Genomic DNA, 19,440 nt, shown 5'->3' on the forward strand with positions numbered 1-19,440 from the left:
TCTGCCTCCATGCGTAGATCTCCTTTTTGGTCCCTAATCAGCCTCACCCCTCCTCTTACGACCCGTTTACTATCTATATGCCTATGGAAGACTTTTGGATTCCCTTTTATGTTAGCCGCCAGTTTATTCTCACACTCTCTCTTTGCCCGGGCAAAGGAAGAATGAGAATCATTTTACAGATACTTCTGAATCAGCTCTTGCGTCAGCTATTGAAAATTTAATTGTTACATTCAGTTTTCACCTGCCCAATTCCAGCAGACTTTGCTATTAAATGTGCACAGTAAGAACCACAGCATATACAAACTCACAGTTTAAAAAAATTCTATCATTGGTTTATTACATCAGAGAGGTTGATAATGGACTGAAATTACTGGCAAGTGATCCAGAAATAGCTTAGTATTTACAGAAGTTGCATGAACAAATCACTATCATCCAGCACAAATGAAATTTATTTATTCAAGGAGACAAAAGCAAACTCAACAGACTACTTTTACTAATTCTCCCACTACAAATTTCAGGCAAAACAGGTGTCAACGTGTTAAGGGATTCCTTTCCTTATTCACTTGCTGTTTGAAATCAAATTTAAGAAGTATTGGTTAATCAACAGATGATATTGTGTCATTGGGCTTATCTTTATTTCATTCTTTTCCTTTTCTTAGGTCACCATCTGCCAAATGCAATTCAATGGCTGACAGGGTGGGCAGGCAATCTGATCCAAAGCCTGACAATGCTGCTGTTGAACCAACCACTAGAACAAGGAGAGGCAATATAAACTAGACAGCACAATTCTAAAAGGGGTACAGGAACAGGGAGATCTGGGGTATAGGTGCACAAATCGTTGAAAGTGGCAGGGCAGGTTGAGAAAGCGGTTTAAAAAGCATACGGGATCCTGGGCTTTATAAATATTGGCTTAAAGTACAAAAGCAAGGAAGTCATGATGAACCTTTATAAAACACTGGTTCGACCACAACTGGAGTATTGTGTCCAGTTCTGGGCACCGCACTTTAGGAAAGATGTGAAGGCCTTAGAGAGGGTGCAGAAATGATTTACTAGAATGATTCCAGGAAGAGGGACTTTAGTTACGTGGATAGACTGGAGAAGCTGGTGTTGTTCTCCTTGGAACAGAGAAGGTTGAGAGGAGATTTGATAGAGGTATTTAAAATCATGAAGGGTCTAGACAGGATAGAGAGAAACTATTCCCTTTGGCGGGTCAGGAACCAGAGGACATAGATTTAAGGTGATTGGCAAAAGATCCAAAGGTGACATGAGGAAATTATTTTTGCGCAGCAAGTGGTTAGGATCCGGAATGCAATGCTGCGGGTGTGGTGGAGGCAGATTCAATCGTGGCTTTCAAAAGGGAACCGGATAAGTACTTGAAAGGAAAAAATTTGCGGGGCTACGGGGAGGGAGTGGGGCTAGCTGGATTGCTCTGGCATAGAGCCGGCAGACTCGATGGGCTGAATGGCCTCCTTCCGTGCTGTAACCTTTCTATGATTCTATGGAAGCAAAATAAAGAGGAAAAACTGCAAATGCTGGAAATCTTAAATAAAAATAAGAGTGAAGTGGGTTGAGTTACCTTACAGATTTCATTCTAATCCAACAAGGAAGCATGATTCTGCTCGCTGTTTCTCCCAACAGCTATTCAAATCAGAAATGCACCTCAAGTCAAAGATTTCAATGCTTCAAACTCCTGCTGTCCCATATAAAAAGGGAGGAAAGTCTGAGGGGGATACTTTTTGGCCATAGTACCCTCCTTCTTGTAGAGAAAAACAGTCTTGCCAAGAACTTATTTGACATTTTTTTTTAAATTGTCAATTTTCTAGCCGATAAGACCACCTTTCTTAAAATAACAGACTGGAGAATGTCGTATGAACATGTTAATGTATTAGTTAATAATATCGAATAGCATGGTTAGTTATTGTTTAAAAGTTTTGTTTCATTATATTTCCCTTAGTTTCACTTTACCTTTGCGTACTTTAAGTCCCACAAGTTTCGAATTAGACTATTCACCAATTTCAAAGATTTTCTTTTGGCCTCATTAAATGCCCATTTCAGTTCTCATTGATGGTCACAATAAATGATTTGGAGCTGGAGATAGAAACAAGCTAAAATGACACCAAATTTGGGAGGTGGGAAAGGGGTACTTTTAGGAATTGAAGTCAGTGCAGAAAAGGGAAACTAAACTGATCAAGGCATCCGAGCTATGAGGACAGGTTGAGGAGCCTAACACAATTTACTCTGGAAAAAAGAAGTCTCATGAGAAATATTATCAAGCATTCAAGATTTTACGCGTATAGATGAATTGAACGCTGATATTATGTTCGAGATTGCCATAAAGTCTAGAACCACAGGATATGGGCTCAAGCTTAATAAATGGAAAGTGCACACCCTGTTCAGATTGAACTACTTTACACAGATGGTAGTGAACGTCTGGAATGGTCTACCCAGGGACGTAGTGGAGGCAGAGAGTGTGGAAGAAGTTAAGTGAGAATTGAGACCTGACAGATGGACTAGAGTCTTTCCTGGTCCTGTGCTTTCCTGTGTAAAACCTTTAAACCGCAGGGATGAAATTCATGGGCGGGGGTGCAAAAAGGCAATAGCAGACCAGCTGCCTGTTATATAATCAATAACTTCAATGGAAAGAAAAATCGGACGGGATGTATAACGGGCAGCTGATCCGCTACCACTCATTTTGTACCCCTGCCCAAGTTGATTTTCATCCCCAGCATATCTGAACTCTGCAGGCACCCATTCAGTTCAATTAATTGGACAGTTAATTATTTTGAATAGATGACTAATTACTGCAGATCATAATCACTAAGATTTTAGTTTGTTGGCTAATGAAGAACATCCATGGATGCACACTTATTTTCAGGTCCGGTACGGTCAAATCTTCCTAATGTATCAATTTCAACGGTAATGGAAAAATGAATATGTATAAATTTGATGGTGCACAAAATTGTTTCTTGTTTAGCATATTTATATTTTAATACTTCCACTTGATTATTGGCAATAAAAAAAATATTGATTTTATTGATGAGAAACCACTCAGACAAGTGTGGGAAAACTTTCTAGCAGATTTTGCTAAATATCATCACAGACTTAACCTAAAAGCCTCCATGGAATTTAAGAAATTCATCTGCTGATTTCCTCTGACACTGGTGAATTAACTAATAAATTAACTTCTCTAACATGGGAAACAGGGTTAGAGATTTGATCTTAAAAGATCATTGACTAAAATCTAATCTACAAATTTTGATCCCAAGTGGCATTTGAATTTAGGCTGGATATTTTGCATTGCAAGGAGTAGAAATGGCAAATGAAATAGGTATTATGTCTGAATTAATTTTAGCTACACAGTATTTTACCTTTGTTTCAGCTTAGAGTCACAGTTGTGTCAAGCTAACCTGCATCTAACAGTCCAGAAAATTCTGCATTTCTTACCTCATTGATGTGACTACAGAACTCAAGCAAGAAATACGTGTGAAAAAACAATTTTGTACAAAGATATTCAGAACCAGTACATGAAACAGTGATGAGTTTAATAAGCATAATTTTATTTATGACGGTAGTTTTTGGATTATGAGCAAACTAATGAGTAGGCTTGAGTAGCTGATGTCATATTTAAAGCTGCACTGACCCATAACATCAAAATGCAATTCAACATACTCTCAAAGTATTTTCGCTCTGAAGGCAAAGTTTTAAAAATCTAATTTGTGGGTTGTCTGATTAGTTATTTTATTTATTTTTTAAATCTGAAATTTAGTTTCCTGGGCGGTACTAATGTAATGAAATGAGGGGACGCAAGCTCATGTTCACAACATCCCACACAAAAATCTGTGTCTTGTTATCACGGAGAGGAGCAGACTGGAGGCCAAACACTTCTGCAGAGAAAGAGAAAACTCAGAGGGTGAGTCACCCATGGTGGCTCTCTCACATTTCCTAACAACTATTTAACAACAGCAACATTGCTGAAGGACAGTTGCCCATGTACCCCCTTAGCTGGGGGAATAGGTTTCCATGTATCATGGACTAAAGGGTAGTAAAAAATACACATTATTTGAAATCACTATTCTTCCTGAATATTTAAATCATGCTTGAATTTTGTAGGTTGTAACTGCTTTAAAAATGGCTGCAAACTCTTTGGAGCTGCAGATAATAAACAAATGAGACATTAAAAGATCAGAAACAATCAGCTTAGTTTAGTTGAAAAAGCCCAAGAAAAAAAGTGCCAAAATCTTCAAAGGATTGGATTGCACATAGACCTGATCATTAGAGAGAAAGAATACAGGAAAAGTTTTAATTAGAAGGAAACAATTTGCATTTGTATGTCCCTTTCATGACCTCAGGACATTCCAAAGCACCTCACAGCCATTAATTACTTCTTTTGAAGTGTTGTCATGTAAACAAATGTGGCAGACAATTTACACACAAGATCCCACAAACAGCAAAAGGATAAACGACCAGTTAATATCTCTTGGTGGTGTTGGTTGAGGGACAAATGATGACACCGGAGAATTCACTCACTCTCTTTGAATGTTGCCATAAGATCTTTTATTTCCACCTGAACAGGGAGATAGGGGTCTCAGTTTAACATCTCATTCAAAGGGAAATACTTCTGACAATACAGCATTCCCTCAGTACTGCAATGAAGTGTCAACCTAGATTATGTACTCAAATCCTGCAGTAGGGCTTGAATGCAAAACCTTCTGACTCAGAGCTTTAATATCACCTCTTTTTACTGTCTTTCGTTTCATTGTGTGTAAATTGATGACCTGGCCATTTCAATCAATTATCTTCAGGGATCAGTAAGAAAATTCAGAGCATCCCTTCTTGGCCTGAATCCCCCTTAGTTAGGGAGGGGAAAAAATCAGCCAAGATTTCTATTGCCTACATTACAACAGTGACTACATTTCAAAAGTACTTCACTGGTTGTAAAGCACGTTGGGATGTCCATGAAAGGCGCGATATAAATGCGTCTTTCTTTCTTCCTGATCCCTATCCAGCAATCCCTACATGAAAGGCACATATGTGAACCTTGAATAAGGGAAGAATTGGACTCAGCAATGGATGAACTGGTGGGGTGGACAGTTTTATGGCAGATGGGGTTTGGTGCAGGGGGGGTGTGGGGTGGTGCATTTTGGGGGGAGGAATGAGGAGAGGCAATGTTGATAAAGCTGTTAAAAAGCATACAGGATCTTTGGCTTCATGGATACAGGCGTGGAGTGCAGAAGCAGGGAAGTTGTGCCGAACTTTTGTAAATCACTGACTGGGCCCCAGCTGGAGTGTTGTGTCCAAGGAGAAACTGTTTCCAGTGGCAGGAGGGTCAGTAACCAGAGTTCACAGATTTGGGGTAATCAGCAAAGAGGCGACATGAGGAAATTTTTTTTTACACAGTGAGTTGTTATGATCTGGAATGCACTGCCTGAAAGGGTGGTGGAAGCAGATTCAATAATAACTTTCAAAAGGGAATTGCATAAATATTGCAGGGCTATGGGGAAAGAGCAGGGAGTGGGACTAATTGGATAGCTCGTTCAAATGCACAATGGGCTGAATGGCCTTCTTTTGTACTTTATGATTCTAGGGTCATACAGTACCCTAGGGTCAACTGCTCAATCACCATGCATTTTTAGGAAAGCATATGAATAAGGGACAAGGGGCAACAATGGAATTATATCTCAGCAAGAAGTCTGTCCTGGAGAGAAGGGGAGAAAATTGGTGAGAAAAGAAATATAAATAGAGTGAGGTTTCTCACATTGTCAAAATTTAATGACATTACATCATGTCTCTATTGAGTTTCACATAGCCATCTACCTCAACTTGAAGAATAAACCACCTGTCCATAATTGTACTGCAGCTTCAGGAAGATCATTCAGGGCAGATTACATAACTACAGCACTGGAATAGGAAAATGGGGAAGTGGTGAGTCAACCTTTGTTCTGTTCCCACTGACTCTCCTAAGGATATGAAACTCAGCCGACCTATTGCTTAGCTACATTACAAACTTGAAGATGAAACAAACCAACTACATTACTTCAAAGAAGACAGCATGTTCAACTACACAGCTAACAAGCATCTAAATGGCCTTTAAGAAGTAGTAAACACTGTCTGTCACTTGTTCTCCATGGAAACACAGGACTTGTCTTAGCTCTGGATGGGTCAGTAATTAAACTTGGTCCTAATATGTGTATAGCTGTGCACAATATCTGCAACGCAGTGAACATCTCCCAGCTTTTAAGTTGCTCACATTAATATTTGAGAAGTGGGGAGGGGAGAAGAATCAGTCACAATTTAAAATTAGTAAAAACTATTTATATTTGGCATAAACTACAGCAATGTTAATTAATTACATGCCACCTACTGAGTAACCAGTAGTATGTAAATCACCTAAGGTATATGAATGAGGTGATTTGAGCATGATAAAAGATAGCGATAAACAGCAAATGGATCCTTTCCTGACTAATGTTTGGAGAAGTGGAAAGATTTTCACTCTGATTAGAAAATGCTTATCTTTTTAAATAAATACTGTGCTGTACATGGATAGTAGGATAACGTTCAATTTGTGATAATTCTGCAAATATTAAGCTGCATGTTTGGTAGCTGTTTGTGGCTAAAAGGACCTAGAAGATATAGATGCCAATTTGAAATATTTATGTTCAATATTTTATTTGCAACTATTTTCTGCTATGGCATAGGAACTATATATCTATTCTGTTGGGCAACTAGACCACTACCGTAAATCTAACTAACCATAGAGTCAAACCACCTTGTAACATTTAGCATCTGTGCATGACCCAGGTTCCTGAAATGGTTCATGTACTGTCGGTTTTAACTAACTTTAGATTCAATCCTCACAAAATTCTAGATGCACTTACTCAAAATTTGAACTCTAGACATTTTCTCAATGTATTTTGACAAACTGAATTTTTTAATGAAATTGAAATATTGCACATGCATCAGTCAGGTAGCCAACTATGCTAAAGAGGGAACTATCACGATGGATGCAAAAATTACTCAGCAACAACAGAAAAAAAGAGTTGAAAATAAAACGAAATGTTTTATTAACATAACTTTTATAGACATTCCCTCCCAATTGTTAATCCCACATTTAGATTCAGTAAATGCAGATGTAGTGAATTTTCCCTTTTAATACATTTACAAAAAAATATCAAATCTGTCCCAAAGGCCTGAATATTGTATTATACACCTCCACACAACCACAATTGCAGACACCAACATATTCCAATTTCTTTCTCGTTGTTAATTGCTGTGAATCATACAACATAAATATTTTGAAACAGCACACAATTTTTCCTACAGTAAATAAGGCTACTGACCAAGCACTGCAATCCAATTACTGAAGGTACAGTAGAAAAATCAGTGTTTTTGTTTCAGAATGCACTTAAAATAAAAAGGAAGATAGTGTCATTCTGTGAGACTTCCTCCAGCTGTGTTGATTAATTGAATTTATATAACCGGTGCTGTGATAAATGAAGTAAGATAAACCAGTGGTATCAAACTCCAGTCTGATACACAATTTATCACAGTGCGATAATATCACAGTTGAAGTTACTTTTCCAATTACTGTCATAATCTACCATATTCAGGCACTTTTACCACGATACCACCAATTACAGTTATATAAAAATGAGGCGCAAACTGTGACAATTATTCCTGTACAGTGGCCAGTGGCAAATTTGGCAACATAGTAGGAGCTAATAGAGCTATGTACAATATTCACACTTGCTTCAGTGACTCAGGCATAAAAGTGGTAGTTGGGTCAAAACAGCAATAAAATTGAATACTTCAGACACCCTAAGGAATTGTCTCGAAGCTGGCCAGGTGCACCTGGAGAGTCAAGACTGCAGAGAATATTTTGTGTTTCTAATGAACTCTATCAAAGTGAAAGAAAAAAAGATGTAAGCTGAAGAAGTGTGGTGAGGCACCAAAGTACAATGCCATCTGGTATAATGACGGTGATTCCCTGGCAGATAATGGAAGCTGCAAACAGCGCAAAGTCCACTGTACAGACTGCAGAGTTCAATAAAGCAATGTTGCATATCAGGAGAAAGTAAACACTTCATTTAAATTTTAAACTTTTGAAGAGTCTCACAACAGAGAATACAAATCAGTGAAAGTTTTGCATTGGTTAAATAAGTAAACGTCAAACATCTAATAATATTTTTACTTAAGCTATTACGATTTACTTTATAAATGTTTATGCTAGGTGCCAACCATGGCACAGTGGCCACCTTTTGGATAAGACGTTAAACCAAGGCCCCATCTACCCTCTTGTGAACTTAAAAGATCCCATGGCACTATTCAAAGTAGAGCAGCGGTGTTCTCCCAGAGACCCATTTAATATTTATCCCTCAAACAACATCACAAAAACAGATTATCCAGTCATTTATCTCATTGATGTTAGTGGAACCTTTCTGTGTGCAAATTGGCAGCTGTATTTCCTATATTACAACAGTGACTACACTTCAAAACTACTTCACTGGCTATAAGGCACTTTGGGACATCCTTAGGATGTGAAAGGTGTTATTTAAATACAAGTTTTCTCTTCCTTTAAAAGCTCTCACATTTCATCAGATGACTGACCCTCAACAGTCTCATGCAACACCCAAACTGCACTGGTCTCCCAATTTAGCCCTGATTCCTGTGAAGCCTGGATAATTAAAGTTTGTATTATGCTGAAGCTCAACCCCGCCACCCCCGCATGCCCCCCAACATTGAGCTTCCAAACTGAGCTGAGTTAACTACCTCAATTAGGTCAGCAGCTGGGGTACTCCAGTAGTCCTCAGCGCCTACAAGTTGGCATGGAAAGCTGAAATGACTGCTAAAATAAGTTGAGTTTCAGGCTTCAGTCAACAAATGCTGCAAATAATGTATGGCTATTTGAATTTCACAATTAATGGGTATAAGATGATTATCCTAACACCAGAAAATACATCTCTTTCATCTGCCATTGTAGGTCAGAATTTCCTCGATCCAACTTCCACCAAAATTACACTGATCTTGCCAACAGAACTTATGCCGAAATTTCCTGAGAATCTCATCACTATGGGCTCAATTTTAGCACCCGACTTCTCCTCCGCATCCTTCCAGGGTGCCACCGGGGACATCTCTCAGTCGTCTGCACAAAAGAGCCCTGCAAATACACCTACACCCACTCTGCGGTGACACAATGGGTGGCATCAGTTGTGGGTCTTCATTGTGATCCTCAGGAAAGGGCTTTATTGCACAAACCAGACAAGATTCGCAAAGACGTGACAGTAGTGGTGCCAATATATGTAATGTGAGTTGATCAGAAATTAAATAGAAGTAAAAACCATGACAAACCCTCAAACACCCTTGTGCATCCCCTTCATGCTCACAACACGTTTGCCTTACGCTTCCTACTGCACATATGTGATGCATGCCCTGTGGCTGCAGCACAGGTAGTGGCAGGTTGAGTGAGGCTGACTGTGAAAGAGACGCATGAGAGGGTGAGTATGAGATAGAGCCATGAGATTGTATGAGGATTGGGTTGAGTGGTAGTGGCGAGAGGAGTACTGGCGAGGTGAGTAAGTGCAGGTAAGATGAGGATGAACTTTGAGTGGGTGTGAGGAGTGATGTGACAGAGTAGTGTTGGCAGTGCAGAAGGAGATGTGGGGTGGGGGCGGTGATGTGGCAGACGGAGTGTATGGGAATGAGAAAGTGTACTCACTTTGGCTGACCTACTTAGGTCATTGCAGCGCCTCCTGCACTGTATGCAGGTGCGCGATATGTTGGTGGTGCAGGTGACCTCCTCTGCCACCTCGAGCTAGGCCTTCTTGGTGGCAGAGGCAGGCCGCTTCCTCCCGCACGCCGGGGGGGGGGAAATCTCTGTCCTCCGCCTCCTCCTCACCCCATCCAACAAGAGCTGGAGTGAGGCATCATTAAACCTGGGAGCAGCCTTCCCCATGGGCTGCTCCATGTTGTAATTTTCCCTATTCCTTGCAGCATCAGTCAGTGGAGGACTTCCCCTTTAAATAGAGCTCCTCCAGCTGACAGACCTTACTGCGCACGCGCAGTCCGCCCGCCGCGCAGCTTAGCAACGGGGAACCCGGAAGAACAGGTAAGTGGATCCAATCAGTCTGCGATTGCGTGCGAAGCAGACTGATTTCACCGGGCGCATTACCCAATCGACCCCCCGCCGCCATGGTAATATCGGGCCCTATATGTCTGAATGGAAAAACTGGCGAAAAACAGCATGTTTAAGAAAATAAAACTGTGGAAGCTTTTCTCTTTATAATGTAACAAAGCCTGACGTCATAAAAAAGCATTCAAAGATATAGAGAATACAGTGCAGGTCTCAGTAAGGAGAAATTAAAAATTTAGCTAAGAATCTATAAAACACCAAGAATAGCAACTTCGGAATGTGCTGCACTTAAAATCTTGGGTGTAAATTTAAGCCCATTCAGAACTGGCGTCAATGCAGGGAACTTGCATTCTCTGGTATTTTGCATGAGGCACAGAGCTATGTTAATAAGCTAAGTGGGGATTCGACAGGCATAATTTGGGAGTGGCAGAAATGATTGAGGAAGTTTGAGTAACCACGCTTCAGCATAAAACTGGCGTAAATCAGTTACGCGCGAATTCTTTGGAAAAAACAACATTCCTATACTGCATCAAAAGCAAAATACTGCAGATGCTGGAAATCTGAAATAGAAACAGAAAATGCTGGAGAAGCTCAGCACATGAGGCAGCATCTGAGGAGAAAGAAACAGAGTTAACCACTAATCCCATTTTTAAAATGTATTTATTTTTTTGATGGACTGCAGCTGTTGGTTATGGTTCTGCTATTGCCATTTACAGCTCCTGTAGACCAATCTTTTGTTTCTTAACTTGTCCCATTACCACCCTCCTTGCCTTGCACCATCATCCCTTTTGTCATTTAATCACCCTTGCCCTCTACCCTATCACAGATCTTCCCTTTTGTTCTTTCCTCCCCCCCCCCCCCACCCCTTTCCCTGGCTCTGTACTTGCTTAAAAATGTTAACTCTTGAACATCTTCCAGTTCTGACGAAAGCTCTTCGATCTGAAACGTTAACTCTGTTTCTTTCTCCAAAGATGCTGCCTCACTTGCTGAGCTATTCCAGCATTTTTTGTTTTATTCCTATACTGCAGTTACATAAAAATGTTCCAGGAGATTCTGGGCCTCTATGGTTAAAGACCTTCACTGAGCCATCTCTGCCTTTCAAAACTTGGAATCATATGTGGAAAGAGCTGACAGAAACTGGGCTAGATTTAAGCATTATTCCAGACAATGAACCCAGCCTGAGGTCAAAAGATACCTAGCAGAATTATAAATTAAGCTTTCATGAGTGTAGTCAATATTCCTTCACAGGTACAGAAGGAATGTTTAAGGAATCGTTCTCTGATTCAGGAAGAATTGGGTCTCTATTTTCCAGATAAACAAAGAAAGAATTTGCATTTAGGGAAGGACTGAAGGATACAGGAGGGAGATTAGGCTGTAGGTGATTGCAGAGGTAGAGTGGGCGAGGCCATTGAGGGATTTGAAGACAAAAAGATAATAAATTTAATACATTGGTGGGACAAGTAGCCAGGGAAGGTCAACAAAGTGTGATAGGCAAGAAGGACTATTTTGGAGAAGAGTGTTTGGAGGATGCAACATCAGAGGTTAGCAAGGACATTGGAAAGATGGAGTCTAAAAGTGACAAAAGTTCAAATATGGGCTTCAGTGGTGGAGGAGCTAGTAGGCTGCAGAAATCGAAATAAGAAGTCTTGGTAATGGATAGAATGTGGGGTTTGAAGTTCAACTCTGGGTCTAACAGTTTGCCAAAGTTTTGCACCATCAGGTTCAGCCTGGGTGAGCAGCTGGGGAGGGAAATGCAGTCAGAGTCAGTGGCAAGGTAGCAAAGTTTATTGCAGGGACTTGATGTCAGGCAGGTAGACTGACAGCATGAAGGTAGTCAAAGGGTTGAAAGAGGTGGTAAAGAGAAACTAATGTTTTATGACAAATTACCAAGTCTTTTCAATATCCATGGAAGTCACTGAAACCAGGGTATAAAAGAACTGCTTCAATTACTAAAAAAATTTAGTTTGGCTTTGTGGGTTTATGACTTGCAACTTTCGTATTTGGCCACTCCTTGGGGTGAGGGTGTGTGGGCTTCAACCCAAGATGGGTTTCAAGCTTTGCTGGTGTTTTAGAAAATTCCCCTTTGGGGAATATGTTTTATTATAGAGGGCTCCAACACTTTCGTCCTATTTTCATTTAAACTCCTCATACATCCCAATTCTCTATCAGGGAGAATTTCATCCCACTTATCTGAGCTAAACTGAACCCAGATATGAAAGCAGTGGTCACAAAGTTCCTTCTCAGACATTTTCAGTTACCTTTCAGAGTACAGCTTTCTGTAAATATCTGTAAAATGGCTTAGTGACTGTGGTAGATCTTCTCAAAAAGTAATGTCTCAATATGACATACTGACACAAAATATTGACTGGTATGAATAATGACAGTGCTGCCAACAGGTTCATTTTATGTGGAAGTTCCTGGGCAACACTGAAGAACAATTTTGACAAATATGCTGCAGCAAGAAGAATGGATGGATAAGGAGGCAGTAGAGCTGGGCAACTTAAAAAAAAACCTTAATTTGTATTTTCCCACTCACAAGTAAACTTTTGATAGGATTTTGAGAAAGCTGACAGCCAAACGTCTATGACAGCTCATTAACACCACCTCGCTCTCAAGTTGCAATACTGGTGCTACCAGTCCTCAAACTTCTTACTTCAAGGCTGTTAAAAATATGGACACAATATATATGCAGATTGTCAAATTCTTCCAGACTTCTATTGAATGCTATGTATTTTGCTTGCCAGGAATACCAAACTACTGCCTCTGGTGACATTCCATACGTCACACAAAATAAACAAGATCTATTGGAGAATACAAATTTTGGATACTGGTTTTCCACCTTATATGACATTCATTTATCTAGAATTCTGAAAACAGAGACTGGTACCAAAAGAGGAACATCCAGTTGTTAAAATTTTTAAACAAACACTTCATCAATGTTTCTTTTACAAGATTCAAATATTTATTTCTAGACGCTCCTCTTAACTGATGTAGCTAGTCTGTCTTGCAAGCTTTTCAAGCATTCCATTTGCACATTCAGAAGAATCAAATCAAGTTTCCATTCAAAAAACATACCGACCCAAACATAATTCACAACAATTGCCACAGGCAGAGGGGGCAGAAATATAGAGCAGTCCTGGGGAAAATGTAAGGAGTCTTACAACACCAGGTTATAGTCCAACAGCTTTATTTGAAATCACAAGCTTTCGGAGCTTTCCTCCTTCGTCAGGTGAGTGTAGGATTCCATAAAGGTACAGCATATACAGTCAGAGAACAATGCCTGGTGATTACAGATAATCTTTCCAACTGCCCGTTATCACCCTCGGCAGAGATATAATCAAAGCAATCAAAGGAGTGGAATGGTGTTCAGACAGAGAAACATTACATACAAGACTACTGAATACACAAACGGTCAGAACACAAAGACAGAGAGAGAGACACCCGAAAGGCAGAGAAAGAGAGAGAATGATCAGTTGTATTAAAAACAGATAACTTTTTTTCACTGGTGGGGTTACATGTAGCGTGACATGAACCCAAGATCCCGGTTGAGGCCGTCCTCATGGGTGCGGAACTTGGCTATCAATTTCTGCTCAACGATTTTGCGTTGTCGTGTGTCTCGAAGGCCGCCTTGGAGAACGCTTACCCGAAGATCGGAGGCTGAATGTCCTTGACTGCTGAAGTGTTCCCCGACTGGGAGGGAACCCTCCTGTCTGGCGATTGTTGCACGGTGTCCGTTCATCCGTTGTCGCAGTGTCTCCATGGTCAAGGACATTCAGCCTCCGATCTTCGGGTAAGCGTTCTCCAAGGCGGCCTTCGAGACACACGACAACGCAAAATCGTCGAGCAGAAATTGATAGCCAAGTTCCGCACCCGTGAGGACGGCTTCAACCGGGATCTTGGGTTCATGTCACGCTACATGTAACCCCACCAGCGAAAAAAAATTATCTGTTTTTAATACAACTGGTCATTCTCTCTCTTTCGGGTGTCTCTCTCTCTGTCTTTGTGTTCTGACCGTTTGTGTATTCAGTAGTCTTGTATGTAATGTTTCTCTGTCTGAACACCATTCCACTCCTTTGATTGCTTTGATTATATCTCTGCCGAGGGTGATAACAGGCAGTTGGAAAGATTATCTGTAATCACCAGGCATTGTTCTCTGACTGTATATGCTGTACCTTTATGGAATCCTACACTCACCTGACGAAGGAGGAAAGCTCCGAAAGCTTGTGATTTCAAATAAAGCTGTTGGACTATAACCTGGTGTTGTAAGACTCCTTACATTTGTCCACCCTAGTCCATCACCGGCATCTCCACATCTGGGGAAAATGGCCACTGAAGCACTTTCACTATCTGGATCTCCAATCATGAAGGTTCAGCATTGCTGCAATTTTGCATTTCATAAATTATACCACTAAGTACTTCTAAAATGCTGCTACATTTTTTGGACTTAATGAACCGTTCTGTGCAAACCACACTTTCAAATTATGACAACAAATCATGGTTGCCAGTAAAAACCCTAAGTTTCCGCCTGTTGAAAAATCTATCCCAAGGTATACAGTAGCCTTTTTTCCACAACTAGATACCTCTGGCAAAGTTTGTAAATAAATACACCATTGACCCCTAGTGGCAGTGCACCAGTATTTCATCTTTGGGTTAAATACCCTTAGTCACCCATGAACCTCACACCCTTTGTTCATGGAGCACCAGTTAGCAGTTGCACATTTGTCTCTAGATCAGGCCAGCTTGCTCTCTCTAGATGGAGCAAAATATGTGTTAGCAATTGACGTGGAAGAGATGAAAAACGGAAAGAAACCTAGAAAGAGAACAAAAACCTAAAATGCAGAGGGAAAAATTATAAACATATTTTCTGAATTGCATGAGTGCCCTCTTGTGTAAAAACTGTAGAGTTGCTCTCGCTTCTACAAACCTATTTAAAACTGCAACTTTTACAAATGCATTTCCCCAATGTATTCTCTCTCTAAAACAGTTAGCCATTTTCTCTTTTAATCAGGAAGTGATCAAAATATATTTAATTTTTCACTTTTCTTTGGTACTAGCCAATACACATTTACCTTTCAGTTAACATGATGTGGAGATGCCGGTGATGGACTGGGGTGGACAAATGTAAGGAGTCTTACAACACCAGGTTATAGTCCAACAGCTTTATTTGAAATCACAAGCTTTCGGAGCTTTGCTCCTTCGTCAGGTGAAGTGAAGAGATGCATATCGGCACAGCATATATAGTCAGAGAACAATACCTGGTGATTACAGATAATCTTTCTAACTGCCCTTTATCACACCTCGGCAGAGAGATAATCACAGCAATCAAAGGAGTGAATGGTGTTCAAACAGGTTAGTCAGGGAAACATTACATCCAAGAATACTGAGGTGGGGTCACAAGGGGTTAAATGTAGCAGATGCTGGGGTTTGTATTAAAAACAGATAACTTTTTTTGCTGGAAATCGCAGCAGGTCCAGCCGCATCTGTGTATGGAGAACAAGCCAACTACGACTTGATTCTAGATGACTCTATGTCAGGTGGAGTTACATGTAGCGTGGTGAGCTTGTCTGTCTAGGTCAGAGATTTCTTCCTATCTACAGTAAATGCGACTGGATTATCAAATAGAAGCCAAGTGTTCAGCAGAGCAAATCACATGAAAGCCAAGTCAGTCTTTCCCTTCCCCAACAAATTGTGCTTCAATCCTGCACAGCCCCATTGACCTAATGAAATTCACCGAACCTAGGCAAACAAGCGAGTCTGGCAGTGGGAGTGGGACTGGTAATGGACCAGCGTATACATCCAACTTCCAAGGTATGCCGATTGCACTGCATTGTGACAGAGTGAAAATTACCTGCGCAGACTTTTACCAACTTTCGTCAATAATCACCCACGTATTTTCCATTACACTTGTAAACCGAGTGCTTTTAAAAATTAAATAAAATTAATGAAGCAGTGAGTTCTGGCAGTTCTACAGCCTTATTTTCAAAATCTGTTATTACATGCTTTAAGGTCACTTAATTCAAGGTCCAAAGGTTTAACTTATAGTAAGAAAACAAATCAACATTTGTTTTAGTATAGATACGCTGTTAAAACTTGCTTTAAAAATGCAGCAAAGGAAAAGTACTGGCAGGGAAAGAGACCAAAATGAAAAGGTTCTACAGATCCTGAGTCAGCATATTTCAGTGGTCATGACATGCTCCAAAACAAACTGTTTCTTTCTGGCAGCATAATAATTCATGATCAAATACATGGCAGTGTGTTGGGGCAAAATACCCCCAAGAAACATTTTCACTGATTTGTGGGGACTTCCTATGATGTCTGCACTATTCCCTATTGGCTGAATAAATGGGAAACAATGAAAAGTATTTATTCCCATCTGATACCTTCAGCTAACCACAAGTACCAATTCAGATCAAATACAAAACAATAAATAGCAACAGGATTACATCTGCATGCCTTGGCCCAATTGTCACCTGCCCTCCAATCCCACTTTACCTGAAGGATGCACTTGGCCTACCCATGTGCAATGCCACAGGAGATCAAACAGTATAGATGTTTGAAAAATTTTGTTTTCTATTATTTTCACCAAATGTAAGAATACCAAAGTGAATAGCAAAGTAGTACTGAAAGGATATGATATACAGTATAATTTTCCCCAGGATATGATATACAGTATAAATTCATGTTTAGAATCACAAATTTTACAGCACAGGAGATCATTCTCTCAATGTGCATGTGTCAATGCTAGCTCTTTATCTATCCTTTTGTATATTTCTCTTTCAAATACCTATTATATTCCCTTTTAAATTACTCTGTAATCACTCCCTCAATATAATTGCAATAAAACATTCCATGATCCAATAAACCTTTAAGAAAAAATCCTTCTATCTTCCCACATTGTCCTAATAATTATCCTGAGTATGTGCCCCCTTGTTACCCATTTGCCAACCAATGGAAACAACCTTACCCTCCCTATTCATCCTCCTGAAATCTCTTTATTTTTAAAACCTCCACAGTCACAGACAAATGAACATTTAATTAGACATTTTCTTTCCGCTTTGCACACAACCACACTGCACAAAAGTCCACTATGGGGATCCCTGAAACTTTGAATAGAGAACATACCCAGGATCAGGATGGACTCATCCCTCTGTATCTCCTCCTTTAGCAGATGTTCAAAATGGGAAAATGCCCCAAACCACTCAAAGGTTTCTTCATGGCGGTAGCGGTCATCCCAGTAATCCTGATCCTTGTATTGTGAGTTACTGCTCGGCAAATGATCCATTTTCTAAAAGGAGTCTTCAATGCAGAGAAATGCGCACTCAGTTTTGATCCCTTTCCCAAAGTTCGGACTCGATTCAGATCCCTTTCCTTCCTAATATCCCAGCCCAAGTGAGGTCAGGTCCCTTTCTTATTATCCCAGCTCAGGTTGTGTTGGTCAATCAAAAAGGCCCCTCTTTCCCGATTTAGGTTATATCCAATCCCTAGCTTGTCCCTTTTCTCTTCTAACTCAGAGCAGCTCTCAATCCTGTCATTCCAGGTCCGGCTTGGTGTCAAATTTTGTTTGATAATGGACCACTGAAGCTCCTTGGGACGTTTTACTACGTTAAAAGTGCTATATAAATGCAAGCTGTTGTTGTATAAGGCCCCACTCTCCTTATCCTAAGTCAGGCTGTATCTTGGTCTCCGAGGTTACTGTGATCAAAGTCCTTTTATCCCAGGCCAGGCTATATGAGGTCCCCCTCTCTCCTGTTACCGCAGAACCGGGTCCCTCTGTCTCTCCTGTTAGACTGGCTCAGTCCCTATCTCTTCCATCATCTTGGGTCACACCATATTGACTCTTTTTATATATTATCTCCCGTTTTTATATATATATATATATATATAAGGTCTACCTATTGCCTCTGTTATCCCTTTCTCTGCAGTGTGGACCCTTCTCTGCCTCCGCCGCCCCGGAGAAAGCTCGGATTTAGTTCAGAGAATCGAAAATATATTTACTTCTTCGAATTGCAAGCGCATAAAGCCGGGACCGTTCCCGTGTCGGCTCGAGCTCGGGGTGTCGTTTTGTCCGTTAACGGTTGTTACTCCGAAAGTTTCAATGTTTTTGGAACCTGCCGCGTGGTTCGAATCCACGTGGCCCCTCGCACGAGCCAATCCGATTTCGTCAACCGGAGCCTTCAAAAAAATTGGTCCACCGGAAACCCGCAGTGAAGAATAACCGGTCCGACTTAATGTTGAAGTTCAAATCAAGTTGTGATGAAAACTCATCGACCTGAAACATTGACTCTGTTTCTCTCTCACATGCTGCCTGACCCGCTGAGTGTTTCCAGCATTTTCTGTTTTTTATTTCAAATTGTAAACATCGCTGAATAAACCCGACCCGTGGTAAAGATTAGTTCGATATAAGGAGCGTTTTTAAGCGACTCATAGCCTATGTTCACCGTAACCAGTGTAACCGATTTGCAAATATTAAAATTATTTATATATTTTAGCGTCAAGAGTCAGAAAAACTCCAGGATTACGGATAAAAAGGATTCACTGCTGTTTTGTGCTGGGATCGGTTCAGTGGGCGGGGGAAGTTTTTTCTGGGTAGAGTGGGTGAGAGGTGAGAGGTGAAAGGGTAACGCAGACGGTCGTGGTACGCGCTGCCACCTCTCCTCGCCCCCGCTCCCGTTGTTGCTCCTTGTTCACCGCCCTCTGGTTCACGTTCATGGGGAGGAGAGATGCTAAAAGCCGCGAGTTGGAAGTCGAAGCCCCGCGCGGCCCCCTCCGGCCGTAGCCGGGTCCTGGATTACCTCGGGGAACTGTGGCAGGAGAAGCGCTGGATCTTATTCAAACCGCAGTACACGCTGCCGGTGGCCGCCTGCCTCTGGGTGGCTGAGATCTGTGTTAACCTCTGGGTCATTCGGAGAGTGCCTTGTAAGTAAAGATAGCAGTTACATAGTGAACAGTATAGACGGGAGGATGTTAGTGTTAATGTTGCACGAATGTGAAAGAATTTATAAACCTGCTCACTATTGAAGGAGATAAGCTTTCCCCTGGAATTAAAGGGTCCTCACCTGGTACACTTGGTTTGTAAAATAATTTACCATGTTGAGCAGCATGATGGCTTGAACGTTGCAGTATTGCAGGAAGATACTGCTCAGTTCCCATCCTCAGCCACAGAATGGGGTGGGAGTAACAAGCGATCAACTTCTGACAAGGGAAGAAATAAAGGGATAGGATAGCCTAGTCTGGATGGCAACAGATGTCTCTCAGTAACCAGCCAAATGGGATATTTGCTGAGATTGGGAGTGGGCAATCTGCCTGCCTTTTCT

At 40.9% G+C, this 19,440-nt stretch overlaps 2 protein-coding genes across 2 annotated transcripts in view; one reads left to right on the plus strand and one right to left on the minus strand.

The window, feature by feature from the left end:
• The window catches only part of ece2a (endothelin converting enzyme 2a), a 236,088-nt gene extending 217,594 nt beyond the window's left edge, over positions 1 to 18,494 (minus strand). The window contains exons 1-2 of the mRNA XM_067995150.1: positions 18,122 to 18,494; positions 17,249 to 17,422 (exon numbers count right to left, since the gene is read on the minus strand). Coding sequence (XP_067851251.1) covers positions 17,249 to 17,408 — 160 coding nt within the window. The 5' untranslated portion in view covers positions 17,409 to 17,422; positions 18,122 to 18,494. The remainder of the gene's footprint in view (positions 1 to 17,248; positions 17,423 to 18,121) is intronic.
• Positions 18,495 to 18,733: 239 nt separating this feature from the next.
• alg3 (ALG3 alpha-1,3- mannosyltransferase) overlaps positions 18,734 to 19,440 on the plus strand; it is a 36,178-nt gene continuing 35,471 nt past the window's right edge. Inside the window, exon 1 of the mRNA XM_067995149.1 lies at positions 18,734 to 19,042. Within this exon, the coding sequence (XP_067851250.1) occupies positions 18,847 to 19,042 (196 nt within the window). The 5' untranslated portion in view covers positions 18,734 to 18,846. The remainder of the gene's footprint in view (positions 19,043 to 19,440) is intronic.

The sequence above is a fragment of the Heptranchias perlo genome, chromosome 13 (genome assembly GCF_035084215.1).
Source record: "Heptranchias perlo isolate sHepPer1 chromosome 13, sHepPer1.hap1, whole genome shotgun sequence".
NCBI classification, from domain to species: domain Eukaryota; kingdom Metazoa; phylum Chordata; class Chondrichthyes; order Hexanchiformes; family Hexanchidae; genus Heptranchias; species Heptranchias perlo.